This window comes from Caretta caretta, chromosome 14 (genome assembly GCF_965140235.1).
Source record: "Caretta caretta isolate rCarCar2 chromosome 14, rCarCar1.hap1, whole genome shotgun sequence".
Lineage (NCBI taxonomy): Eukaryota > Metazoa > Chordata > Testudines > Cheloniidae > Caretta > Caretta caretta.
Window position 1 is genome coordinate 22,530,758 of NC_134219.1, and position 23,937 is coordinate 22,554,694.

Here is a 23,937-nt window from a genome sequence, read left to right on the forward strand (position 1 = left end):
TAATTACAGTCCATGCTTCCAAGGGCAGCAGGCTGGGGAAGCCGCTGTGCAATCTGTTCTTGGAGATGCCCTGATTGCAGTAGAACCACGTGAGCCCGTATCCCTGCTTGCTGCATGCTCAGTTGCTCCTGGAGCATAGCCCTGCAGCTTTGGAGCTAATGGTGCTCAGAGGAAAAGGAATTGACGCCATAAACGAATGCACAGTTGGGTTCAGTCTCCTTTAATAACATGATCCATAAGCTGACCACTGTTCTTGCCGTGACGGCGATGTCCCTACGCTGTGGCTAATGTCCTGCTGCATAGAATTACCCCGTGGGTCAAAGTGTCATGTTGGTAAAAATATAGGAAACTAGTGGAAATGATGGGCCAGGTTCTCAGCTGGGAGTAGCAGCAGTACAGTGGAGCTCTGCTGATCTACGGCAGCTGAGGATCCATCCCAGAAATGTCACACTCGTTAGAAAGCAACATCAGATGTGATGTGTTCATTTAAAAGCATCTAGCGCCTGAGAGAAGCGCTTTAGATTAGCAAGGTAAAGGGAGGGTAGCGAGACGAGGGAGGGGAGGCAATGGGTTAGTGCGCTCCTGGGGCTGCCTCTCCAGGCATTTGCAGACCTGCTGAGAACTGGAAAAGCTGGGGGGGCGGGACGAAGCTGCAGGGGAGAACTGAGGAGCATCGGCAGAGCTGTGGGAGGGCGCAGGTCTGTAATACCAGGCTGGCTGGAGGGTCCCACTGGACTAGCAAGGGAATTGCCAGGCACTAGCAGAGCCGCGTTGGAAGAGCAGGGGGACCACGTCAGATGTGGCATGTGTTGGCTTCGGCCAGCGCTTTCAACCATCGCGTCTGTGAGCCCCAGCCATCACCGGTGCTGAGCTGCTGCTGCCGCCCCCCGTGTGTTGCAGAAACATCACGGAGATGATGACGACAGTGTCTCTGCAGATCGTGGGGATTATCGAGCCCCTCATCCAGCACGCCGACTGGTTCTTCCCCGGAGGTAGGCCGTGCGTCTCCCGCCGAGCGCTGCGTGCTTGCCCAGGTATTGGCGTGGGGAGGGAACATAATGGAGCCGGCCCGCCAGCGCTGAGCCTGAGGGGATGGGGGACACAAGCATCCATTCCACAAACCGGCTTGGAGGCCAGTGAATGGGAAAAGGCCTGGACGGTCTCCATCCACTTCCTGGTGACCAGGCACTGACTCCAGAAAACCTGCTGCGGCCACTGGCACTGCTGGGCAGAGGGGCCGGAAGCTGTGTGGGGCAGGCCCTGCAGATGGCCCTCTCTCGCCCCGGGGTAGGCTGGGGCCTTGTAGAGAGAGCTGTGCGCTGTCACTGCGCCCGACCTGCTCTGTGATTTGGGCTGTGGGGCCGCCAGGCCTGCACCTGCCCCAGCTCTGCCCTCCGACTCCACAGCTCTGGTGGCTTAGGAGGGGGTTCTTCCTGCTTGGCCCCACAAGCCCCCTGTGCTCCATGGCCCCGGAAGGCCAAGTTACCTCAGACAGAATCCAGGATGGAGCGCAAGGTGGCTTCACTCCAGCCCAGCCCCCAGTGAGACACGTCTGTGGAGCTAGAGAGAGACCCTCACTGCTCCTCCGGCCCACTCCAGCCATCTCTCCCCTCTAGCTCCTTACCTGATGGCTTATAGTCCCTATCCCTCATGGAGTCAGCGGCTGGCTGCCCACAAGGCTCGTCCGTGTTCCCAGTCACTCCTCCCACCCCATCAGCAGGCTCCCTGGTGCTGCTGGCAGTGGGAAGGGTTCTGTGTCTGTACAGAGCCTGGCACAATGGGTCCTGGCCCACGGGCGTGCTCCTAGGCACGACTCAGACTAGAAATAACAGCGATAACCCCTCACTGCCCAGAGCCCTCTGCCTAGTCTGGCCGCAAGGAGATGCCCCCGAACAACACTGTACCCTCTTGCTTCCCCGACCAGACATTGAATTCAACGTGACCGGGAACTACGGCAGCCCCATGCACGTCAACCACAACGCCAACTACAGCTCCATGCCCTCCCCTGACATGGACCACTCCGACCGCAAGCAGCACGACCAGGCCCGGCGCCCCCTCAGCGTGGCCACGGACAACATGATGCTGGAGTTTTACAAAAAGGATGGGTAGGGCCTCTTCGCTTCGTTGCCAGGGTTTGGTTTTGGTGTAAGTCTGTTACAGTTGTATGAGCCAGAAGAGGCCGCGCCTGACATAGCCTTGGCTGGGAGATCTGCTTGGGACAGGGGGGCCATGGGCACCGTATCCTGTAGCCTCCGCACTGGTGAGCTCGGATGCCTCGCTGCCTTGTCACTCCCACCCTCCCCTGCTCCTGACCCCTCCACCCTGTCTGATCAGCTGCCTTTGGGCCATTTTAGATGGGAGCAGAGCCATTTCCCCTCCCCCACCTACACCCCCACCCCAGCCTGAAGGAAGTCACATTGGAGAGTCAAGCTCCACCCAGAGATGAAGGGTTGGGGCAGGAGTCTCTGGAGAGCCCACTAAGTGGGCAGTGCTCCCGAGCCCTCGTCCTGCAAGGAGCTGGCTTGGAGGCGCCGGAGTGGGAGCAGAGGGTGTTCAGTGGGAAGCGGGCCTGCCATGAATTGTTAGGATGAGTTTTCATCACTGGGGTGTGAGAGACGCAAGCCAGGCGTTTGGGTCTAGCTCAGCCAAGACCAGGGATCCCCAGCCTGCTCAGCAGAGCCTTTTAAGGAAGCCATTGTCCTGCCTTGCTAGTTGTTAAGAGTTCCTATGCACTGATGCGCAAACCCTAGAGAAACACAGAGTCCATCCCTAGCCCGCCGCAGGCCGTACCCATGTCACTGAGACCACATGTCTGGCCTGAGGAAGTCACTGCAGGTTCAGGTTTGGGAAGGAGTTGGGCAGTGCCCTTGGGGGGTGAGGGAACAGTGAATACTAAGTAAATGTCCAGGCCAGCCCCCCGAAGCTATGGGTCTCTAAATGGACCTGCCCTGGTAGGTCTCCAGGGGCTACCGCAGTGTGAATGTTCCATGATGGGGATTCTTTGCACTTGATCATACCTAAGCACTTCCTAACAATTAATTAATTTGTACGTTTCCCAGTGAGGATGGGCAAGTGTTTTACTCCCCCTCCCCCCCTTACAGAAGGATGAATGACATGAAGTCAGTTGGGCCATGTCAAGTCAGCGACAGAGCTGGGAAGAGATCCCAGGAGTCCCGACTCCTCCCCCGAATCTCTCGGTCTAACCACTAGCAAGCCACCATCCCAGCTTTAGTGTATCTGGTGAGGAAAACAGCCCAGCTGTGTGACAGCTGAATTGGCCAGCTCCGTTGGCATGCACCCCGGTCCCTCTGCAAATCTCTGGGCAGCATTTGCATTTCCCTGTGCACACGGTGCAGCGCAAGCCCAGGAGAGTGGGTGGAATTGGAGCAGAAAGGGCACGCATGCTGAATCAGATTGGGAATATGGCCCAGAGCCCTCAAGGAGCGGGATGGAGGCGGATGAATGTGCACAAGGGGCTGCCCGTTGGAGTTGTGAGTTAGCAGCAGCCATACTGGAGAGGCAGGCTGCTGCCTGCCTGGATGACAGCAGCCTACGAGTCAGGATTCTCCACCACCGCAGGCAGTCGGGGATCCCTGAATCTCAACTTTCCAAGCCCCCCGGTGTGCAGGGTCTCACCCACCAGAGACAAAAATCAAACCTGAAACATCTTAAAGAACAACTTCTCTCCCTCCCTCCCCACTTGCACACAGCCCCGTCTCCCTCCCACACATTTTGCACTTACCAAAAGTTCCCATCCACTGAGCAAAACCGTCTTGTGTTTGCAGAATCCTCTGAAGTTTCTTCCAACGCCTCCTTTTCCATTGAACAATCTGCTTGTCCTCCTCCTGCCGTAACCAGGATTCAAAGACCTGTCCTCCTTACAGTGTTACCTTGGCCCTCTAAACTCCTGTCCAAACAACAGTTGCTATACCCGATGGAAGCTTTTAGCCTTAGTTTTCTTTTACACTAATACTTGTATGTTTCTGTCCATGCAGCCTTAGGAAAATCCAAAGGTACGGTATCCTCTAGTAGCCACTGGACCCTTTTCAGGCCACCTGTGTTCTGAACACCAAGCCAGAGCTGTTCCAGTAGGCAGTGAGGAAGCCAAAACGCTGGTTTTTCAACATTTAGTGATGTCAGGAGGCAAATTCTGAGCTGGTTTCTCCCCCGGTGGATCGGTTTCATGGGGTGTAAGCCCATGCCCAATTTGGTCCGATTAGTGCAATTGCCTTAAAAGTCCATTGCACTTTCATAACTTTAGGAAGAAATAAGGGCTCACGTCCTCTTTTGGAGTGATTCAACAGGAAGCTTCTCCAGCTGGGAGGAATACAACAGCGTCACTACCCGGAATGCTCTCCTATTCATTTTGGCTTCTAATGGCCCACTCAAGTTTGTGGCTGTTTGGAAAGACCTCACAGCAGGGCGGCCATTTCCCACTGCCACCTTTGTAGTGAAAACTTTTGCCACACACTACAACAGGGCTGCTTGCACAGCCGTCCTCACCTTCCCAAAGGTTGTGATGGGCCGCAGCAGCTTCTGAGCAAAACCAACAAGATCTCGGGCAAGTTGTTACTTTGGTAGCAATCTCTCTTCTGGTGACACTATTGCTCTCTGCAGGGTTGGGAGGGGGCCTGAGCCAATAGCCAAGCCCTAACTTTGATCCTGACCAATGGAGCCTCCGGGCAATGCCACTGACAACGAAGGCATGTTTGGAACCTACCTACACAGTTCTTCCAGGACAGTTCTGACCCTCTACAACCCCTGCTGCCCTGCAAGTTGAATTCCACTGAAGAGCAGTGGGGTTCCCCAGTATAAGAGAATTTTTTAAAGGGCCAGAACTGGATCTCTTCCGAAACAGGTTAGGCCAATCCTCCACTGAGGGTCCTGCACCAGTCTTGTGTCCCAGTGTTTCACGAGGAGCCGTTGGGCTGCACTGGTGCTCTCTGGAAGGAAGGCTGCCAGGATCTGAATAAGCTTTACCAAACTGGATGTAGAGAAATGTTTTTTCTCCCCTCTTGCTGCAATCTGTGCTTTATTTCTTTGCTCTGAACCTTACTTCCGAGATGGTAAGGGAGTGTCTTTGTGTTCCCCCACTCAGCATGGGCGTCAGGGTGATGGACACATCTTGGGTGGCCCGCAGAGGCACCACCATAGTTCGAAAAGCGTCCTCCACCCCGCCTGCCATGCAGCCCCCCGCGCCGCCTTCCGATCTCGCTGCTACTCCTCAGTCACCAATTCCTGAGCAATCTCTTGATATTTCAGCTACTCCCTCCCCTACTCCAACTAGCTTCGGCTTCCAGCCAGGAGCCGAACGGACAAGGTAAGTCCAGGCGGCAGCGACTGCAGCTGCCGCTGCTGCTTTACGTGGCCTTTGTAAACACGCCTAGCTCCTGCTCACCTGCATGTGCCCTTTTGATTTCACGCTTCTGCTTTCTGGTGTGTGTGAACCCAGGCACAAAATAATCCCAAACGGTGACCGCCCAGCAGCCAGGAAAATCCCTGAGCAGCCTCGGCGGAAGTGCTGCTGGAAAATTCCATTTCCAGGCTGGCTGGAAAGACAGACGTTTTTGCAAAAGCAGAGACTGGATGCTCAGGGCAAATCCTCCCTTATCCACGCTGCAAATCTGATGGAGATTCTGCGCTCGCAGTTCATGCACCTCACCCACAGAGGGCGCTGTGCTAGGAGTCCCCTATGGAGCACTCCCGTGGCTGGGAGAGCAGGAGACAGGCTTCAGGCTGTCATGTGGGAGCAGGTAGTGTTAACCTAGCGGTCTGTTTCATTGGCCCTGCCTTTCAGTTTTCTCAGTCCTTCCTGCCATTCCCGCTGGTCTCCCACAAACGGGCATTCCTTGGCCAGACCGATCCCCCACATCACCCCATTCCGCTGGCTGGAAGGAAGATGATGCAGGCACTCCTTTTGGGGTCTGTTACACTATGTGGGCCAAGCACAAGCACACTCTAAATTACACCAGCACCTTGTGCTCTTCTAGCCATCCTGTGTCTCTCCCCCTCCCACCCCACCCCCTTTGCACACTTGGGTGCAGATTGTGCACCTGGAAAAAAGCTGGATGACTGTGAGCAAATTTTGCAGCCAGTTTCGGAACCTCCTTTGCAAATGTGCTTAGCCCTGAAATGTCTTTCCCCAAGCTCATTCCTGACTAGAACATCCTCCCACGGAGAGGGAACGTTCACTTCCAGTGCCTCTCTCAGAAGGCCCCGGATTTATTTTGTGTTGGGGGATTCACACACTGCTTCCCGGCGGGCAGCCGGAAAACAAGTGAGGCTGTCAGGTGCAGTCACCTGCCTGCGCAGGGAGTGGGGCCGATGTGACTCCTTCGTGCTTCCAATCTGTGCTTCCTGCAAGTATGGAAGTTAGCTTCTAATGTGCTGCATTCCAGGGGGCTTCCCAGCACCCAGCCAGCTCAGCATATGTGCCAGAGAGATTTGTGATGAGCCCTGGCTGTCAGGTGGAGAGCTTACACAGACCCCATCTCTTAACATGAGCCACCCTGACTCAGTGACTGAAAGCACCAAAAAAATCAACTGTCCTTGTGCAGATGCTCATCTGCTCCAGACCTGGATTTTGCTCCGATTTCTGTGCACCTGTTGACAGCATTTCTTCCCCATCAGTTGTTTGGTAAATTATTAAACACTTGCACATGAAGGGCCAGAACCTGATCTCTGTTACATCGATGTAAATCTGGAGCAGCCTTGTTCATTGCAGTGGAGTTACTCTGGATGTACACTGCTGTAACAGAGACCAGAGCCTGCCACGGCTCGCTCACTCGTTAGCTCCTATCGTTGTGTTGAATAGCCACGACCCACAAGTCCCATGGCCCCTAGTTCCACTGTCTGCGTTCGCCTGTCTTGTGTCACAGTGTATCTCCCAGCTGGTACGTTGCACCTGCTCCTGTCATAATCTGAATGTGTTCGTTTTCTTATTCCCTGACCCTGCTTAGACGCCTTTCTCACATGTCAGTGTCCTTTCTGCCTGACTTTATGCAGATGTTACAGCATTAGCCTCAGTTCCCAGGACTATGTAAGTCTGTTCCCCTCCCCTCCCTGAGAGCCAGCCTCTGCAGGAGACACACGGAGGGCACTTCCATCCCTGTGGGTGGGAAATCTTGCCATGTGCTCTCTTTCCACTTCCATCGTGTCCTGCCTCCCTCCTGGCGCCCTTTCTTTATAGACTGGTGTTGTGCTAAACAGAGATCAAATGGGGCGATGCGGATCCAGGGGCCAGGCGGAGGGAGAGGAACAGGGCCGAGAAGCAGACCCCTATAACATGAAAGACATGCAACGGCATTAGAAAGCGTTCCACGCTCCCCCTGGGGAGGGCTCTCCTTTACCCAGTGAATGCATGTTCAGGAGTTTGGAAAGGGAGTTTAGGTGTCGCCCTTTAGGGCATCACCACTGCAGACCCTTTGACACTTGCCTGGCCTTCCATTTTGGCACAATGCCCTGCTATTCTGACTATACTCCCTGGCTTGGGCCCTCTCTTTGCCACTCCTGCCTTGCCGTTCTCTAGATCAGTGGCTCCCAGCCCCAGGCTGTGCCCTTGGTGCTTCAGGCTTTGTGACTGGCACCCTGGGCTACCCTTCCCTCCTGTTATGATGCCCTGCTGAGCTAGGCCCCAGTGAAGAGCCTCGGCCCGCCTCCTGTTCAGCCGTGAGCACCCTGGCCTTGTGTGGCCCTCGGGTGGCTTGTGCAGTTGTAAAGCCAGAGTGCGGCCACGACTGGGTCAGGTTCGAGCCCCCCAGGGCCACAGAAGGGTGACGGTGGGCACAGGCTGCAGCCTTAGGGCCAAACTCTGGCCTCCGCTTCCCCAGAGTAAAGCTGACACTCTGCAGGTTTCAGTGGCGCAATGAGTCCATTGACCCGTGTAAGCGAGCTCAGACCCCAGCCCCAGGGCCGTCACCCCAGGAGGCTGGGACCCACTGCTCTGCCCCCCCGGTCCCGCCCCCCTGCGGCAGACTCTGGGCTCAGTGTTTCTTGTGGCGGTCTTTGTTGTTGTTGTTGTTACTCTTCTTTGCTTCTCTGCCAGCCTCGCCGCTCCGGGTGGGTTTCTCCCTGTACCAACACTTCTGCTCTTGTTTTTGTCTGTCTGTCTGTTTGGACATTTTGCAGCACGGATGATGTGTCGTCTAGTTGGTTGGACTCCTGTTACCACTACCCTTCCCCCGAGGACGACAGGCCCCCCCCTTACCCTTGCTATCAGCACCTCCGCTATTACCACCCCCAGGCTCGGCCCGAGGCCCCCTTGCCACCCTACCGGTGGTCGGGGCACAGCCAAACTCTGCCTCCCCGCTCCTCCTCCTCCTCCTCCTCCTCTCCCAGCCCTCAGCCGCTTGACATTAACTCGAACCCGAAGCCTTGCTTCCTGCACCTCCCCAAGCAGAGCTCCCTCACCGAATCGCATGCTCTCGAAACTAATCTCTCCACCCTCTCCATCAAACCCCCACTTGTCTTAGCCAAACCAGACCCACCTGGCGCTCCCTACCTCTCCCTTATGTCAGCCTCTCCCCCCTGGGTCGGCTGCGCCAGCGACAGAGGAGCCGGCCTGACTAGGTAAATACCTGTGTGTTTGAGGATGAAAGGGCCATGTGCGCGGCAAAGGGTTCAGAGCCGTCGGCTCGCCGTGCACTGCGGCGACAGCCACCGGGCAGGGACAGGCCCCATGGCCCAGGCTGAGCCTTCTCGCCCCGAGAAGCTGCCATTGCATGGGTCGGCTCTGGGCAGCTCGTGAAGGGGGCGGACGGGGCGCTCTGCCAGGCACTGCCACCTTCCCATCGTGTCCCAGCCTGTTTCCCACAGAGCAGGGGTGCAGGGCCAGCCCTTCCCCCACCCGTGACAGAACCACGAAGCAAGGAATCAAAGTAAAATGAGCGTCACAGGCCAGGTCATACCGCTGTTGATCCAGAGCAGCTCCCTTGACCCAGCGGTGCCCTCGTGAGCCAGTGGGGTTAGCCGCCTCTGCAGTGCAGGCTGTGAATGGCTGCTACCTGGCCCGGGCAGCTTGCAGTTGCTCACCCAAGGAATCCTGGTGAGCCGTTATATCGCTTGCTATGCTGCCTTGTCCAGAGGTTCTTTGCTGCTAAGTGGCCTGGACCCCTCTATCCATTTCTTGGCCATTGCAAGTGAGCGCCATAGCTGGGGATTAAGAAATGGACTTGAGTAGGAAGCTTTAAAAAAAAACAAACCCAAAACCAATCCCCACGACAAGTTCTTAGATGCATTGACTCCAAGGCCAGCAGCATCCCTTGGGATCAGGTCCTCCAGCCTCCTGTATCACATAGGCCAGAGAACTGCCTCCAAATAATTCCTAGAGCACTTCTTAGCAAACAGAGCTCCCTCTGGAGGAGCAGCCGTTTGTGGGGAAGGGAAGGGGTTTTGTTCTGCTCTGTCTCAGCTGTATGCCATGCGACTAGGAGGGCTGCAGCATCGCTTCATGCTCTCATTGTGCTCCGCCTGCTTGAAAAGACGTACGCATGTCTTGAGTCCAATGTGTAGCGCGTCTCTGGAAGCACCTTCTGTCGGGAAGGGGGTTGGCTTTGCCAGTGCGAACGGCGGCTCTTAGCGAGGCCTGCATGCCGGAAAACAGACCAGAGTGCGAGGAGTGTGAGCCAAGTGACCCTGGGCTATGGGGCAGAGGGAGGTCCATGGGGTGGCTTCAAAACAAAGGGACTTACATGTTTTCCTCCTTGTTCCTGTTTGTTTCTTTACAGTACTTTAAAAACCAAGGAGCTGTCGCCCGTGTCTGGGCAGAAAGGCAGCCCAGGCTCCGGTCATGTGGCCCCATGTGGGAGCATGCAGCAGGTGGCCAGTCCCACTCAGCAGCTGTCCACGGAGCAGAGCCCTCACACGCTGCGCAAAGGTATTTGCTGCCTTCCCAGGCCAGGCTTAATGTAACTGGTACAAGATGCAGTGGGAGAGGTTTAGATCGGATATTAGGAAAAACTTTTTCACTAAGAGGGTGGTGAAACACTGGAATGCGTTACCTAGGAAGGTGGTAGAATCTCCTTCCTTAGAGGTTTTTAAGGTCAGGCTTGACAAAGCCCTGGCTGGGATGATTTAACTGGGAATTGGTCCTGCTTCGAGCAGGGGGTTGGACTAGATGACCTTCTGGGGTCCCTTCCAACCCTGATATTCTATGATTTCTATGATAAGATGATGAGTGTAATCAAGTAGCAAGCTTCGTGCACACTCAGCCAGGCGTGGGTCGTGCCCTCTAGCACGGCATTCTGTGTGTGCGTGGGCGCAGATTGTCCGGTGGGGCCATTACTGTCTCAGGGATTTGAAGGTATGTTTTCCTGGTGCCTGCAAAGGTGGTCTTTCATGTGTCTGGATCTCCACACTGTCCAGCTCACAGAAGGACTAATCATATGACCATCTGGCATTTGCATGCACCCTACTTGCCTAGTGCTGGATTTCTTCCAGCGATGGCCCTGCGTGGAGGTGAGGAAGGCCAGCTCTCTGGTAGAAGCCCTTTGCCGGTGTATCTATACAGGCAAAGCACTCCGAGTGTGGATACACTGTAACACGCGCACACACAAACACACGCATGCATGCTTTGCTGGTAAAAGTGCAGTTGTGTTGGTGCAACTGCGTGGCACAGCTCGGTTGGTCAGGGATCGCACACCTCATGCCCTGGCTGACTGAGCTGTGCTAGCAGAAGTTTGTGTGTAGACTAGGCCGAAGACTCCTGTCAATAGGACAATTACAATTTGGTCTGGGCCAGATCCTGGGCTGGTGTCAGTCAGTTAGCTCGATTTAGTCAACAGGGCTACATTGATTTACACCAGCTGAGGATCTGGCTCATGATAAGACTCATATGAAAACCATGTTGGGTCTTGATTTGATGAAGGCTGTTGCTAAATTAAATGCTGTGGAGATCTCCCATGATCACCATCTTTATGTCAGGGAAATGAGCTTGCCACTGACTGCTGGAGCTGAGGAAGACGTGATAGGTTGGTTACACTTGCTTTGTATTTGAGAGTTCTCATTGCAACCACAGACTTCTTTGTTTGTTTGCTCAAATGAAAGCTACAGATGCTCCGCAGGGGCTGCTGAGAATTCCCACCCAGAAGCAGGAATTACATCTCACCAGTTCTCATCAAATCCCTAAGCTGCCCTGTCTGGGTGGACCCCAGACACTGGGATAATTACAATGTGGGTCAGAGAAGCCTCCAAATGTCTGAGTACTCGTGCAAACCACCCCTCAGAACCTTTGGAGGTTGGTTAATAGACAACGGGTAAAATTTTCAAAAGCACCCGAGGGCCAGATTTTGAAAGGTATTTAGCTGCTTAAATATGTAGCTAGGCGCCTGGTGGGATATTCCAAATGGACTCAGGTACTGACGAGCCTTCCAGTGAGACTTGGGCTCCTAAGTGCCTAAATCACTTTTGAAAATGGGACTTAGACTCCTAAGTCACTTCGGGACTTTTGAAAATTTTGCCCAATATGTCTTAACAAAAGCACACTCAGTACCTTGGTCAATGGAGCTTTCAGCTCCTAGAGTTCTGCCTTCCCTCCCCATCATCCATTGCCACATAGAGGCGGAGTGGCCTCATGTGAAAACGCACTCCCAGTGCTGCCATGTGAATATCACACCTTCCCTCTGTCTTCCAAAACACATCTCCACAGACCTCAGAAACTGACGAGGCTGCACACTTGCGCGGGAAGCTCCTACCTGACTGGAGGGCAGGAGTGAGCCCATGGATGCACAGCTCTCACCAGAGAGACCCAAGGAGTTTGTTCATGGCTAATATCATCTGCTTGATTAAGTGAATAGTCCCTGCAGGACATTGGCAAGGCCTGCCTCACAAAGTCATTTTGCTGGGAAGTGGAGCTGTGAGGCATGGGAGACAGGCTGGAGTTCGCATCCCTTTGCTCCTGGGTTGACTTTAATTCAATGTTCATGAGTATGATCCCTTGTTCCACTGTGTTTGGCACATCCACCATGGTCCCTGTTACATGCTGGTTCCCATCTCACAGGGGCTATTTAAGCACAAGCCCCTTATGCCCCTCCCAGGTGCCATCTTGAAATGATCAAGAATATTCTGACAGCCACAAATCTCGGTAGATGCAAAGGGCAAAGCTCTCCACTTGGATCCCTGGTGCATATAGCGAGGACAGTGTTTTCCTGAGAATGCGTACAGGACAGGTGCATTTGCACATGTAAGGATCTGTTTTGCAGGCACAGCTGCAACCGTTGGCAGATATGGTGCTTTGTAACTGGCGTCCAGCCTGGCTCTTGGTGACCTTTCCCTAGTGTAACAGGCTGTCTTTGTGGCTATGAATAAGGAGGGGTTCTACAATCTGGTCCATGGAGAAGATAAGGGATCGTGCCTTTAGCTTGGCTAGGAGCAGCCAGAGGGGTTGGAGCTGTAGGATGAGGGTTCTAGTCCAGGTTACCTATGTGTGTGATTTGCAGAGTAATCGCACGCAGCGCCTGGGTGTATTGCAGCACCAGAGCAGGAGAGCCCAGCTTCTCACATGCAGGAGTTGTAACATCAGATAGGTATAAGAAGTGCTAAGGACCCTGTGCTTCACTTAATGGCATCTCTGTCTCTTTTTGTCTTCCACAGTTTCAAAGAAGCTGGCTCCAATCCCACCCAAGGTGCCCTACGGCCAGTCAGGCGGTATGTCCGACCAGTCCACGGGGCAGCCATCCCCCGTCAGCCTGTCTCCCACCCCTCCGAGCACCCCTTCACCCTATGGACTGAATTACCCACACGGCTACTCACTGGCCTCAGGCCAGCTCTCCCCAGCTGCTGCTCCTTCCCTGTCTTCTCCTCCTTCCCTGACGAGCACTTTAACCAAGTCTCGACCCACCCCTAAGCCAAGGCAGAGGCCCACGCTGCCACCACCACAGCCTCCCACAGCAAGCCTGACCGGCGCTAGCCCGCAGTCCATGGACCACACCCTGCTAGATGACATGTCCCCCGGGGAAAGCATGTCCACAGGTAACCGAGCCGTTCGCTCCCTAGAGCTTTGATCAGATGCCTTGCAGGGTACAGCGAGGGAAGAGGCGAATGCCTTCAGCTAGTTTGTCGCCCCACCAGCGAGTCTCGGTGGCATCAGTTATCCGACGAGTCGGTGTTATCGTGGGCTGAGGGGATGAGCATGGGGATGCCAGGGTCCACTGTGCTGCAGGCACTACAAAGGGAGTCAGTGCAAAATCTGACGCCGTTGGGCCAATGGAAACGTGCTCCTGGGTGTTTGGATCCAGGGCCAATATGCAGGGTCTTTAAGGTGCTTTTATTTTAAGGAGTGATGGGGACAAGTTTCAACTCTTACATCTCTGCATCCCCCCTCTGAATCCGGGCTTCCTTAGAGGGGCGATCGCTGAGAAGGCAAATACCTGAGGGTAAAACCTGCCCTGGCAGTGAGGCAGAATTTAAACGGTCAAACACCTGTGTATGAAAACACAGCTCTCTTCTACCACGTGCTGTGTTGGCAGCCACCCCACAGGCTGAGGGTCCTTAGTGAACCCTTGGTGCCGCCATCAAGCCCTGGAGTGCAGCAGACAGGACTTGTGCTAGCTGGCTCGGGTGCTCTGTTCACGGAGGCTGCAGAATAGATTTCAAAGCCATGCAGGCTTTTGTTGTGACCCATCTGGTGGGATCTTCTCCACACTGCAGGTTGAGCCCTCGCAACAGCCTTTGGTAAGTCTTACAGTTGGCTCTCTCGGTTTTTTAGAAACAAACAAACAAACAAACAAACACACACACACACACACACACACACACACATCTCTCTCTCTCTCTCTCTCTCTCTCTAGGAGTTACTTTGAGGCATCCCCTGAGACCTCCAGATAGGTGGGAAAGTTGATATAGAAGTATAGCATATAGTGGAAGGCAAACTGGCCCAAGGACCTTAGCATGGCGACAGCATGTAGGCCTATCTGGTGTCCTTTTGCCTCCTCTGAGAGACTGGTCCTCATTTTGAGGTATATCTCATGACCCCTAATGACTAGAAACACGTTCTACATGGTTGGAAACATGGGAATCGTAGCTTTCCATTGATGTGTAGTGGATCTTTCTACTCTTGACAGTTCATGAGAGAGAGAGTATTTCAGTGATACTCTTGCATGTCCACTGACTCCTTTACTTGTAGAACAGCATCTGTGGCCCAGCCAATCCAGTCCTGATCTGCTGGGTTGTGCTCAAAGGATTCACAAGGGAAATAATACAAATGCCCCCCTAGTACTCCAGGATTGCAGAGCAGGCGATGGTAAATAGGAATGGCAGATTGGTTTGTGTCTGAGTTCTCTCCATGCAGGTTTCGGAAGCTAGTTTCTTTATACTGTAATGTATTCTATGTTCTGTTTTATGACTTGACAGCCACAATTCTCTGAACCGTGTTTCTGTTGTGTTCTTGTCTCCTTGTTGCTGCTTATTTTTGTTTCCTTTCTCCCAATCCTATGATTGTGTCCTTGCAGCTGTTTGAGGCGAGTGATGCAATATTGGATAGGTGTGAGGGGGATTCTCAGGGTAAGCTGGAGTTCCCATGCAAACCTCCCTCCTCTGGCACTTGAAAAGCTAACCCCCTAGACTGACCTCCAGCAGCTGGCTGTTGCGTCAGATTCACCACTAATTCCATCTCGCTCTCTTTGGCCTTTGCATGGGGCTCGCTGAACCGGAATTGCATGGCTTCTTGGGACTGTGACCGTATCACAAGTTCACCAATAATTACCTTATTAGTAAACTTGTTCCTTTTGCTTCCTGGAACCGCTGGCCTTTGTTCCTGCCCCCTTTATATATTGAAATCAGTAAATGAAAACAATCCTGTGACCAGCTCCTAACCTTCCCCTCCTCTCTTTTCACCTCCCAACCATGGCTTAGAACTGACCCGTATGAATAATTTCTCCCTCTTCCATTTCATGTATTGTTTTTCAGAAGGGATGTCATGATATTGCCGCTCTTAATTGCCTTGATTGGGTATTGATGCCGATGGTATGTTTCCTGGGGATATTTGGCATCACTAGGTGGTGCTTATTTACTCTGACCAGGAGCGCTCTGGAAATGCGTGCCGATAAAACAAACGAATAGCCTCATGCTAATGCGCTGTAGCTTTAAAAGCTCAGTGTCCTAGGCGACGAATGAGGCTTGCATGCTAGGCACATGGTATGGGACTGTTAGGCTGAGCAGCCCAGTTGATAAAAACAGCCACTGTAAGTCACTGCAGTGCCCCACCAGTATAACTCCACCTGCACGCACAGGGCCAGCACGTCAGTGGGCCTCCACGGTGCACCAACGGATGCCCTGCACGTTCTGATGGCATGTGAACTGGATGAGCGTGTGTCCACAGGCTGGTCTCCACCGTGGTGTTAGAAAATCTAACCAACCAAAAATCTCTCACTCCACCTAGGCATGCTTTGGACTCAAGCTAGCTAGCCTGTCGGGGGATGCGTAGGTGCTCCAGCTAGTAACACAGTGGGAACAAAGCTATTCTGTGGTGCTAATCCAGCCACCCTGGGCAGCTCCAAGGTGTGGCTGCTCTCGCTAGAGCTAAGATAACTTGAGTACAGCTAACTTGAGCTAACACTGCTCTGAAGACAAGCCCTAAGGGGCTGTCAAGGCTAGAATTTTTGCTCCTGTTTCCACACAAGTTAATTGATTGCCATTTAGCTCAAGTTAGCTAACGTGTTTGTAAATACTAGTCCAGTCCCTCCACAAACGCTTGTCCCAGGGCTCAGATATTAGTGGTTTATCTCAGGGTCCAGCCATGGGCAAGGCCAAGCATTACTAGAGCATCTAGACTAACATTTGCAAGGCTGTTAGCTAACTTATATGGAAATGGGCACAAAAACTCTAGTCTAGACAAACCGTAAGTAGCCATTTCACAGGCTGTAGTCATGACAACACACCCTGGTTTGCTATGATCTTCCCCTTTATTTTTCCAGCAGGGGTTTCCTCAAAGTCTTCCCATTACATGCTGCAGAACCTTAGTCTGATGGAAACAATCTCACAACGCTGGTTAGCAGTGAGCTTATTTCAAATACACATGACAATTAGGCCTCTTTATTTCAAAAATTAAAACTGCTTAATATCTGAAAACTGGACCCCCCGCCCCTTCCCTGCCTCCCTGAGGCCCTGCTCCCCAATCCCCTGCCCTTGCTCCACCTCTTCTCCCAGGCCCCACGCTTGCTCTGCCTCTTCCCTTGAGGCCCCACCCCGTTCACACCCCTCTTCCCTCTGCTCTGGGGCTGAAATGGCAGCTGCAGCCTGATGCAGAGCCTGCCCAAGAGATGCAGGTAGGAGGCAGCCCCGGCCAAGCAAGGGCTAGTGCAGGTTGATGACCCAGCGCCTTCCCCACGCCACTGCTGTAACCAGACTTTTGGTGTCCGGTCAGTTCGTCTGACCGGACGCTGCCTGGTCCCCTTTTCAACTGGACTTTCCAGTCAAATACCGGACACCTGGTAACCCTATCCAAAGCAGCTAAAATATAGATCCCCTCACATCGTGTGAGCCAGCTGTACCCCTAGTCCCGCTGGCCAGATATGCAAAATGGTCCAATATCTGCAGCTGCTCGTTTGGCATCAGGGAAGAGATCATCCCATGGACAAATGGCCCAGCCTTAGCGCAGGGGGCTTGCTAGGTGACTTCTCGAGGTCCCTGCTAGCCCTACAGCTCTGTGGTTCTAAACACGCCTCCCTGGTTACACATCCACGCTGCAGGCTCTGGATAATGCTGATGCCCCCAAGAGGCATTAGTTGCACTCCTGAAAACGTGGGCCCACTCCCATGTTTAAGGCTGCGCCAGGCAAGCTGTATTCCTGTTGGCAAGGGGCGCTTGTGTGGTCACTAGGAACAATGGACCAGTGACGGTGGGAAAGGAATATAAAAATCTGGGGGCAAATTTCTGGTGGTGCAAGCTCAGGGAAGTCAGCAGGGTTGCCCTAGTGTTGGCAAGAGCAGAATTTGGCCCCTGGTATAAAATGAGCATAAATCTTCATATAAAGTGTTGCGGAAGGGGAGAGGAGGTGTGGGTGTTGTCCCACCGTCCCGTCCCTCTGGGCCGCACATCCCCGGAGCAAACCATATGGGTCTGAGAGCGGGTACTGTGCCCGTGGCATTTGCCAGTCATAACCCCTGTGGGCCAAACTCTGCTTCCAGGCCCACACAGCAAATCTCAGCTGGGATCCTCTGCTCTCTACCAGGCAGGCTTATGCAGGGCTTGGAGTGCTCTCTCTCCAGATCTCCATCTGTGCCAAGGCCTACATATTGCGTGGGGTTTCTTTTTTAACTCTTTAACTCCAGGACTTGAGTTTGCTCCTCCTCAGGGCTCCAGGCTGAGGAGTAGGAGCTCAGAAAACCCAGCGCCTGTTTCTCCAATCTTTCCCTCCCGCAGGCCCCAGCCTCCTCTGGACCCATGCTCAGTGTGACCCTTCCCACTAGCCACCCATAGGTCCAAAAACGTCCCTCCCATGCACAGGTGAAGAGCTGCCTGCCCCCCATTCGCCTGCCTGATTCACCTTCAGCCCAGAGCCATGGCCTGGCTCCATGGCAGGCTGTGCCTGTCCCTGGCTGTTTCCACCGAGGTGACCCACCTTTCCTTCCTCTTGGTGTGAAGTGGGGCTCAGAGTAGCACAGGGGCAGGGGGAGAGTTGCCAGGCAGGGAGAGGCAAGTTGGACCAAGACTGACTCTACCCAGGAGGCCCCTGTCCAGCTCTGCCTCCCTCTGGCCACAACCCCCCCCCATCCCCTCCCCTGAAGGTATGAAGTGCCGCCCGCCTGGCCAGCATTCGAAGGGTTACTAACAATGTTCCCTCTAATTTTTTCCATCCTTGTGCGGACTGAATTTTGTTATGTGCACCAATATCAAGGTGTGTGTGGATGTGCGCCACTGGCAGAAACAAAAAACTTAGATATAATGTGTGTATTTAAAAAGTTACCATAGGGATAATTACTCCAGCCAGGACAGGCTGAGCATTTTAGAACTCACTACTCAAAGAATTAAATGGAAGCATAAGAGAAATAAAAATTATGAAATGCACAGACCAGTCAAAAAGCTAAAATGACACACTTTGAAAGAAGCATGAAGAAGTAACAACCACCACAATACAAGTATGTGTTGGGAGGTGAGTGTGAAAGACTGTGTGTGTGAGAGAGAGAGAGAGAGAGAGTGTGTGTGTGTGTGTGTGTGTGAGAGAGACACACAGCCTCCACACAAGTGTCCAGAGCTGGAGCCCACCAGGCCATGGGCCAGCTGCTGGTCTGTGGAAATCCATGTGGCGTGGGTGCAGCCAGCTCGCTCTGCGGTGTGGAGGACTGAGCTCTGCTCTTCGTTCCCTGGGCTGCAAGGACCTGCCATGCCACGGACGCAGCACCCTCTGCGTCTGTATCTCCCTAGCTGCTCTTCCTGTCGGGGCAGCTAGAAGAGCAGATTGGCTCAATGTAGGCTGCTTGAGGGGGACAAAGGGGTAAAATGGGGAGGGGGGAAGTCCCAGAAGCGCCCCCCGCCCCGCCGAAGCAGAATAACTTACTATATTTGAAACCTGCATTGATGGCCCCTTGACCCTTCCCCAAAGGCCAGTCCACGTACCTGTCTGGCCACACGCCTATGCACACCCCATCCTCAAACGGGCCTCGTGTGTGTCACTCGTTTCCCTATGAGACTGGAAAAGGGTGAATGCATGGAATGGGGCTGGCCTTGGTGGCTAATGTGGTAATTGCGGTATTTGCATTTGGCAGCTGGAAAGGACTCAGCTAATGAGGTGGCTGCGTATTTGGGAGAGTGAGTTTAATATCCTTTCGTGTCTTCCCTCCGCCCCGCAAGCAATCTCTCCTGCCCAAGGAGGAAAGATGAAGGGGCTGAATATTGGCAGGTTTGAAAGGGAGGATGGGGTGAGGTTTAGGACGTAGCCATCAGTACATGAGAGGTGATAGCTCCTTGAGTGTGAGATCTACTGTCCAAGTCCTGCCCTGGAGACATTCACGACTAGACAAGGCAATAGAGAGTGTCCTCGCGGGATCAATCCTGTATTCCCATAGTGGGGTAGGCTAGATGGCTCCATAGCGTTTTCAACTGTAATGTCTACACTGGGAAAGGATTGAAAGGGACTAAGGCGAGTCTGCAAAGACTAAGGGTCCGAAACAAAAACAAGGGGCAGTAGGAGGTGCCAGTTTCTGCCCCGTGTTTTGGAAAGCCACTGGGCTCAGCACTTGTGCTGAGTCCTAGCAGACCTGTGGTGCTCGTGACCAGAATGAGAGAGAGGCTGGCTGCTGCGACGGAGGCACCCAGGCCTCAGGAGAGGAAGTGAAAACGATAGAAGGTGCCAGCCAAGACTTTATTATGACATCCCTGTTCTCTGACATTAAGTGTACTAGCCTGAGAACCGTTTTTGCCGCTAAGAAAAAGCAGCACCTCCCAAGCTCCTTTTTGCTGATCTCATCTGTCCGTCTTAGCGCGGGTTCACCCGGAGCAGCCTCTTACCTCTGCCTTTCTGTGCCCAATTGCAGATCTCGTCCACTTTGATGTTCCTTCTATACACATTGAGGTTGATCCTGCACTCCACGGAGATCCACTGGAACAAACCCAGAGACATTCCGTGGCAGGGAAAGTCGATTCGGAAGAGGAAGAATCGGAAAGCACCGCCCTATGACATAGCGTCCCCTTCCCGCATTGACTCTCTTGTACATACATGTGATCTCATAACCACTACGGTCCGGAGACCTTGCCATGGCGGGGTTTGCTCTCAGTCGGGGCTCCATTCGCCAGCTACTGGTGTGAACTGGCTGGATGGACATGTGTGACTTGCAGCAAACAGGGACAGCCTGTCTCCATGGCAAAATGCATTTCTGGGGCAGTTTCGATTATTTATTTCCATGGGTTTGTTTCGCCTTATCCAAACTTTGCCTTTTGACTTGGTGCCTAAGTATTCCCCTTTCAAGCTTTCAGCCCTATTCCAAAAATAACCCCAACCCCCCTCCCCGCCCCCCCCAACACAAATTCCCCATTGCTCTTCAGTTTGGGGGAGGGAGGCAGGGTGGTCACTGCAGTAATGGTGCCCAGTGGGTTCGGCTCGTTGGGTTCCACCAGCATCCCCTTGCCTGGTAGCTGGTGAAATACGCGCCTGGTGGCCCATTGCTTTTCCAGATGCGCTGCTGTGCCGTCAATGATGCCGATGCTGTCTCCATCCCCTGCAGGAAGGCTGCCATGGGAGAGGTGTCCTCTTTAACCCTTAAAAGCCTGTTGTTTTCCAGACTGTCTGCCAAAATGACCGTTTTAGGGTGACACCTGCAGGGTGGTCTCCAGGAGAGTGTTTGCCCCAGTGGGATCTGAACCACATCTCATTGTTCCCAAATACCTCACCCTGGCTTTTTTCCCTTTCGTTGTTGGCTTGACTCCTTGTTGTTGGCCGGGGAACGATTTCCTGTCTGAACCGCGGCCAGAGATTTGGCGAGGAACCAAGTGTGACTGTTCTTCTTGGGACTGCGGCAGGCAGTTGGGAGTGGCATGGATGTGCCTGCCACTGGCAAGGGAGGCGTGAGCCCCGTTGGTGTGAACGGCACCAGTTTGTGCTGGAGAGCAAGGCCATGCTTTGAATAGCAATAATGTGCTCATGCTGTGTCCCCCTAACCGTGCTTTAGAAGGTGAGATGTGGCCCAGGTGACCTTGCCTTTCCAGCTCACTTCTCACCAGCGCAACTTCCTCATCTCCCCCCCACACCCTGTGTCACATATTCCTGCATCAGTGTCTGCAAGGAGAGGGGAGGGCGAAACTGACGACAGGGACATGTTACCAGGGACCTGATTACAGTTTACTCAGCGCTGGGCCTTAGTTAACTCTTTTGTTCGGGTGGTGTGGAGCAGAGGTTTTGGTGGTGCATGCAAAGACAAATTTAACCTTTTATCCTTTTGAAAGATAGATATATATATATATATCTGTCTGCATAGATATATATATATATTATATATTTGTATATATAAATAGATCTATATATATATATTGGTTTTATTTGAGCCATTCCATCTGAATTGGTGTACCAATGTAAATTGAAATGCTTAGCATCCCCGGATCCAGTATAAATGTATAAAGAAATATTCTCTCACAGCCGTATTTGCAAGTTACGATGTTACAGCTTTTTGCACAGGTCATAAGTGCAACTCATCACCCAAACTGTAATGGGGACACGGGGTGGGGGCCGGGGGTGTAGTGCAAAATCACCTGAAATAAATGTGCAAATTGCTGTCAAAACTGTTGGTAAAACTGGGGTTCTTCTCCTCGAACATGGTCAACTTCTTGTATTTTCAGCAGTTCCTCCAGAAGGACTGCACGTTTGTGTCTCTCACTCTGACTTGAAATATCAACACCCTGAGCAGCTTCTTTAAAGAAGCTGCACGCTTAACTCCCCACGCCACCCTGCCCCCAACTCTCCCTGAAGAGTGTTCTCATTAAAATAGAATCAACTGATGTTGTCTGCTGAACCCTTTTATGTAGCCTCTAATGCAGGTCTCGCTGTGCCTTTAGCAGTTTGTTTTGCCAAGGAGGTGGGGAGGAGGGAAGGTTGTAGAAGGATCAGATGACTATTCATCTGTGAAAAAACCTTGTCATTCTCAGGGGTTTATGCTGCAGCCCATCACCGTGGTATCTGGGTATCTTCTCTGTAAAATCAATCGTGATAACCAAGTCTGTAGTGGAATTCATGGAGTCTCCGGCACTCATCAAGAGGACACCCAGACTTGTGTTGGTGGCTCAGCTGGGTGTCTTTTGGGGGGCCAGTTCTCACAAGAACATTGGCCAGGGCAGAGTTCAATCTGAGCAAACACAGAACAGAAAGACAACATCCATTAGGCCTGTACCACTTCAAGTGCGGTTCTAGAGAAACACCCCCTTCCCTCTTCACTCCCCCTTCCCCGCAAAGTGGTGCACTTCTTTGCAAAGCCACACTGCAAAAACAGCCTGCGGGATCCAGGGTGACTTTCTTTCTCTCTCTCTCTCTCCCTAGAGCAAATCTGTGCAGTTTGCATGTAAAATGCTGGGCTTTCCTACCAGCCAGCTGTGCAAACTCCGCTTGGGAGCTGAAAGTCAAGCTGGCCTCTTTCCTTCTTGAACAACATGGAAAACAGATCCTCTCAAACTATTTTGATTTATTTTTGTTAATGAGATTACAAGTTTGGTTGATAAAGGTAATAGTGTTGATGTATTATACTTACTCTTCTGTGAGGCATTTGACTGGGTACCACAAGACATTTCTGAGTAAAAAACTAGAATGATAAAAAATTTATATGGCACCCTTTAACTGCATTAAAAGTTGGCTAACTGATAGGTCCCAAAATGTAAGTGTAAGCAGAGTTAGCACTGAGTTTGTCAGTTTCCAGTGGGGTCTTGCAGGGATTGGTTCTTGGCCTTGTGGTATTTAACATTTTTATGAATGACCTAGAAGAAAACATAAAATCATCACTGATAAAGTTTGCAGTTGTGATAAAAATTGGGAGAGTGGTAAATAATGAAGAGGGCAGGTCACTGATCCAGAGCAATGAAGATCATTTGGTAGGCTGGGCTCAAGCAAACAATATGTGTTTTAATACGGCTAAATGTAAATGTATTCATCTAGGAACAAAGAATGGAGGCTATACCTACAGGATGGGGGACTCTGTCCTGGGAAGCAGTGACTCTGAAAAAGATTTGGGGGTCGTGGTGGATAACCAGCTGAGCATGAGCTCCTAGTGTGATGCTATGACCAAAAGAGCTAATGTGATCCTAGGATGCATAAAAAAGAGAGTCTCACATAGGAGTAGAGAGATTATTTCACCTCTGTATTTGACACTGGTGTGACCACTGCTGGAATCCTGTGTCCAGTTCTGGTGCCCACAATTCAGGAAAGATGTTGATAAGTTGGAGAGGGGTCAGAGAGGAGCCATGAGAATGATTAAAGGACTAGAAAATCTGCCTTACAGTGATAGACTCAAGGAGCTCAATCTATTTAGCTTAAACTCCATGGCACAGTAGTCCCTTCTGACCTTGAAATCTGTGAATCATCCCCAGTACTAAAAGCCCTGCAAAGTCAAATTATATCCTCGGGCACTGCAAGGGCAGGGTTAGCTGACTTGAGTTGCGGGGCAATGCAGTTACAGTGTAGAAGATGATTGGGCTGGGGCCTGAGCTCTGGGATCCCGTACGGGGGGAGGACCCTGCCCTGTGTGGGTTTGCACAGATGGAACTTCTTGAAACTCAGTTTTGCTGATGTACGTGGAGGATCTGGCTCCAGCCCCCTCTCCTGTAATTGGGCTGACTCTGCAGGGCTAACGGGGTAAAAAGCAGCACAGACTTATTTCAGGGTCTGATTTGCTCCCATGCAATTCAGTGGAAACCCCGCCCCTTGGTTGCAGTGGAGCACGATCATGTCCACAGTCACTAAGGTCAGCATATAAAACATTCACGGGTTTAAACTTTACATGCTTTTCTGAATCTGGGCATGAATTGGCATGTAGCTAAGCTCGGCGGGTGCAGAAGGAAACCACGGCTGCAGGCTCCGAGCCTCCAGACACTTGCAGGGAGTCATAACTTTGCTCAGCTGAGTAGTCCCATGGATTCCAAAGTTAAGCGCATCCATAAATGTTTGCAGGATTGGTGCCTTAGACACGAACATGTTTCTTCTTCATCCTAACCAGGAACTTCTAACAGCACCTAAAATTGACCCAGAAACAAAGAAATGATGCTGTTTAGCTCCCGAATTGCTCCTCTCAAAGGCAAACTCTCTTGTGTTTCCTTCGCCAAACCTGGGAGCGTTAGATCTGCTGATCTAGGGCACGGACTCTTGCCTGTTTTTTTAATCTGATTCCAATCAGTCCCAGAGTGAAACACAACCCAGTCTGTCTGCCATCTCTCTCTTCACTGCCTGGCTGGCTCCAGTGATGTTTTAGCCCCAGACAAACGGCCTCTTCTGTTGACAAAAGTGGGTCAGACTTCACTTTGAAACTGTCTCCC

General features: G+C 52.4%; 1 protein-coding gene across 12 annotated transcripts in view; it reads left to right on the plus strand.

Moving 5' to 3' along the window:
* The window catches only part of ARHGAP44 (Rho GTPase activating protein 44), a 157,566-nt gene extending 136,146 nt beyond the window's left edge, over nt 1-21,420 (plus strand). For 3 of the 12 annotated variants that reach the window (XM_048817558.2, XM_075119359.1, XM_048817560.2), the window contains 8 exons: nt 901-992; nt 1,925-2,105; nt 3,996-4,013; nt 5,099-5,320; nt 8,128-8,568; nt 9,726-9,874; nt 12,589-12,966; nt 19,467-21,420. In XM_048817558.2, the coding sequence (XP_048673515.1) occupies nt 901-992; nt 1,925-2,105; nt 3,996-4,013; nt 5,099-5,320; nt 8,128-8,568; nt 9,726-9,874; nt 12,589-12,966; nt 19,467-19,609 (1,624 nt within the window). In that variant the 3' untranslated portion in view covers nt 19,610-21,420. Of the gene's footprint in view, nt 1-900; nt 993-1,924; nt 2,106-3,995; nt 4,014-5,098; nt 5,321-8,127; nt 8,569-9,725; nt 9,875-12,588; nt 12,967-14,444; nt 14,497-19,466 lie in introns of all 12 variants that reach the window. The other 9 variants (XM_048817559.2, XM_048817561.2, XM_048817566.2 and 6 more) reach the window with 7 other exon arrangements.
* Nucleotides 21,421-23,937: the final 2,517 nt, after the last annotated feature.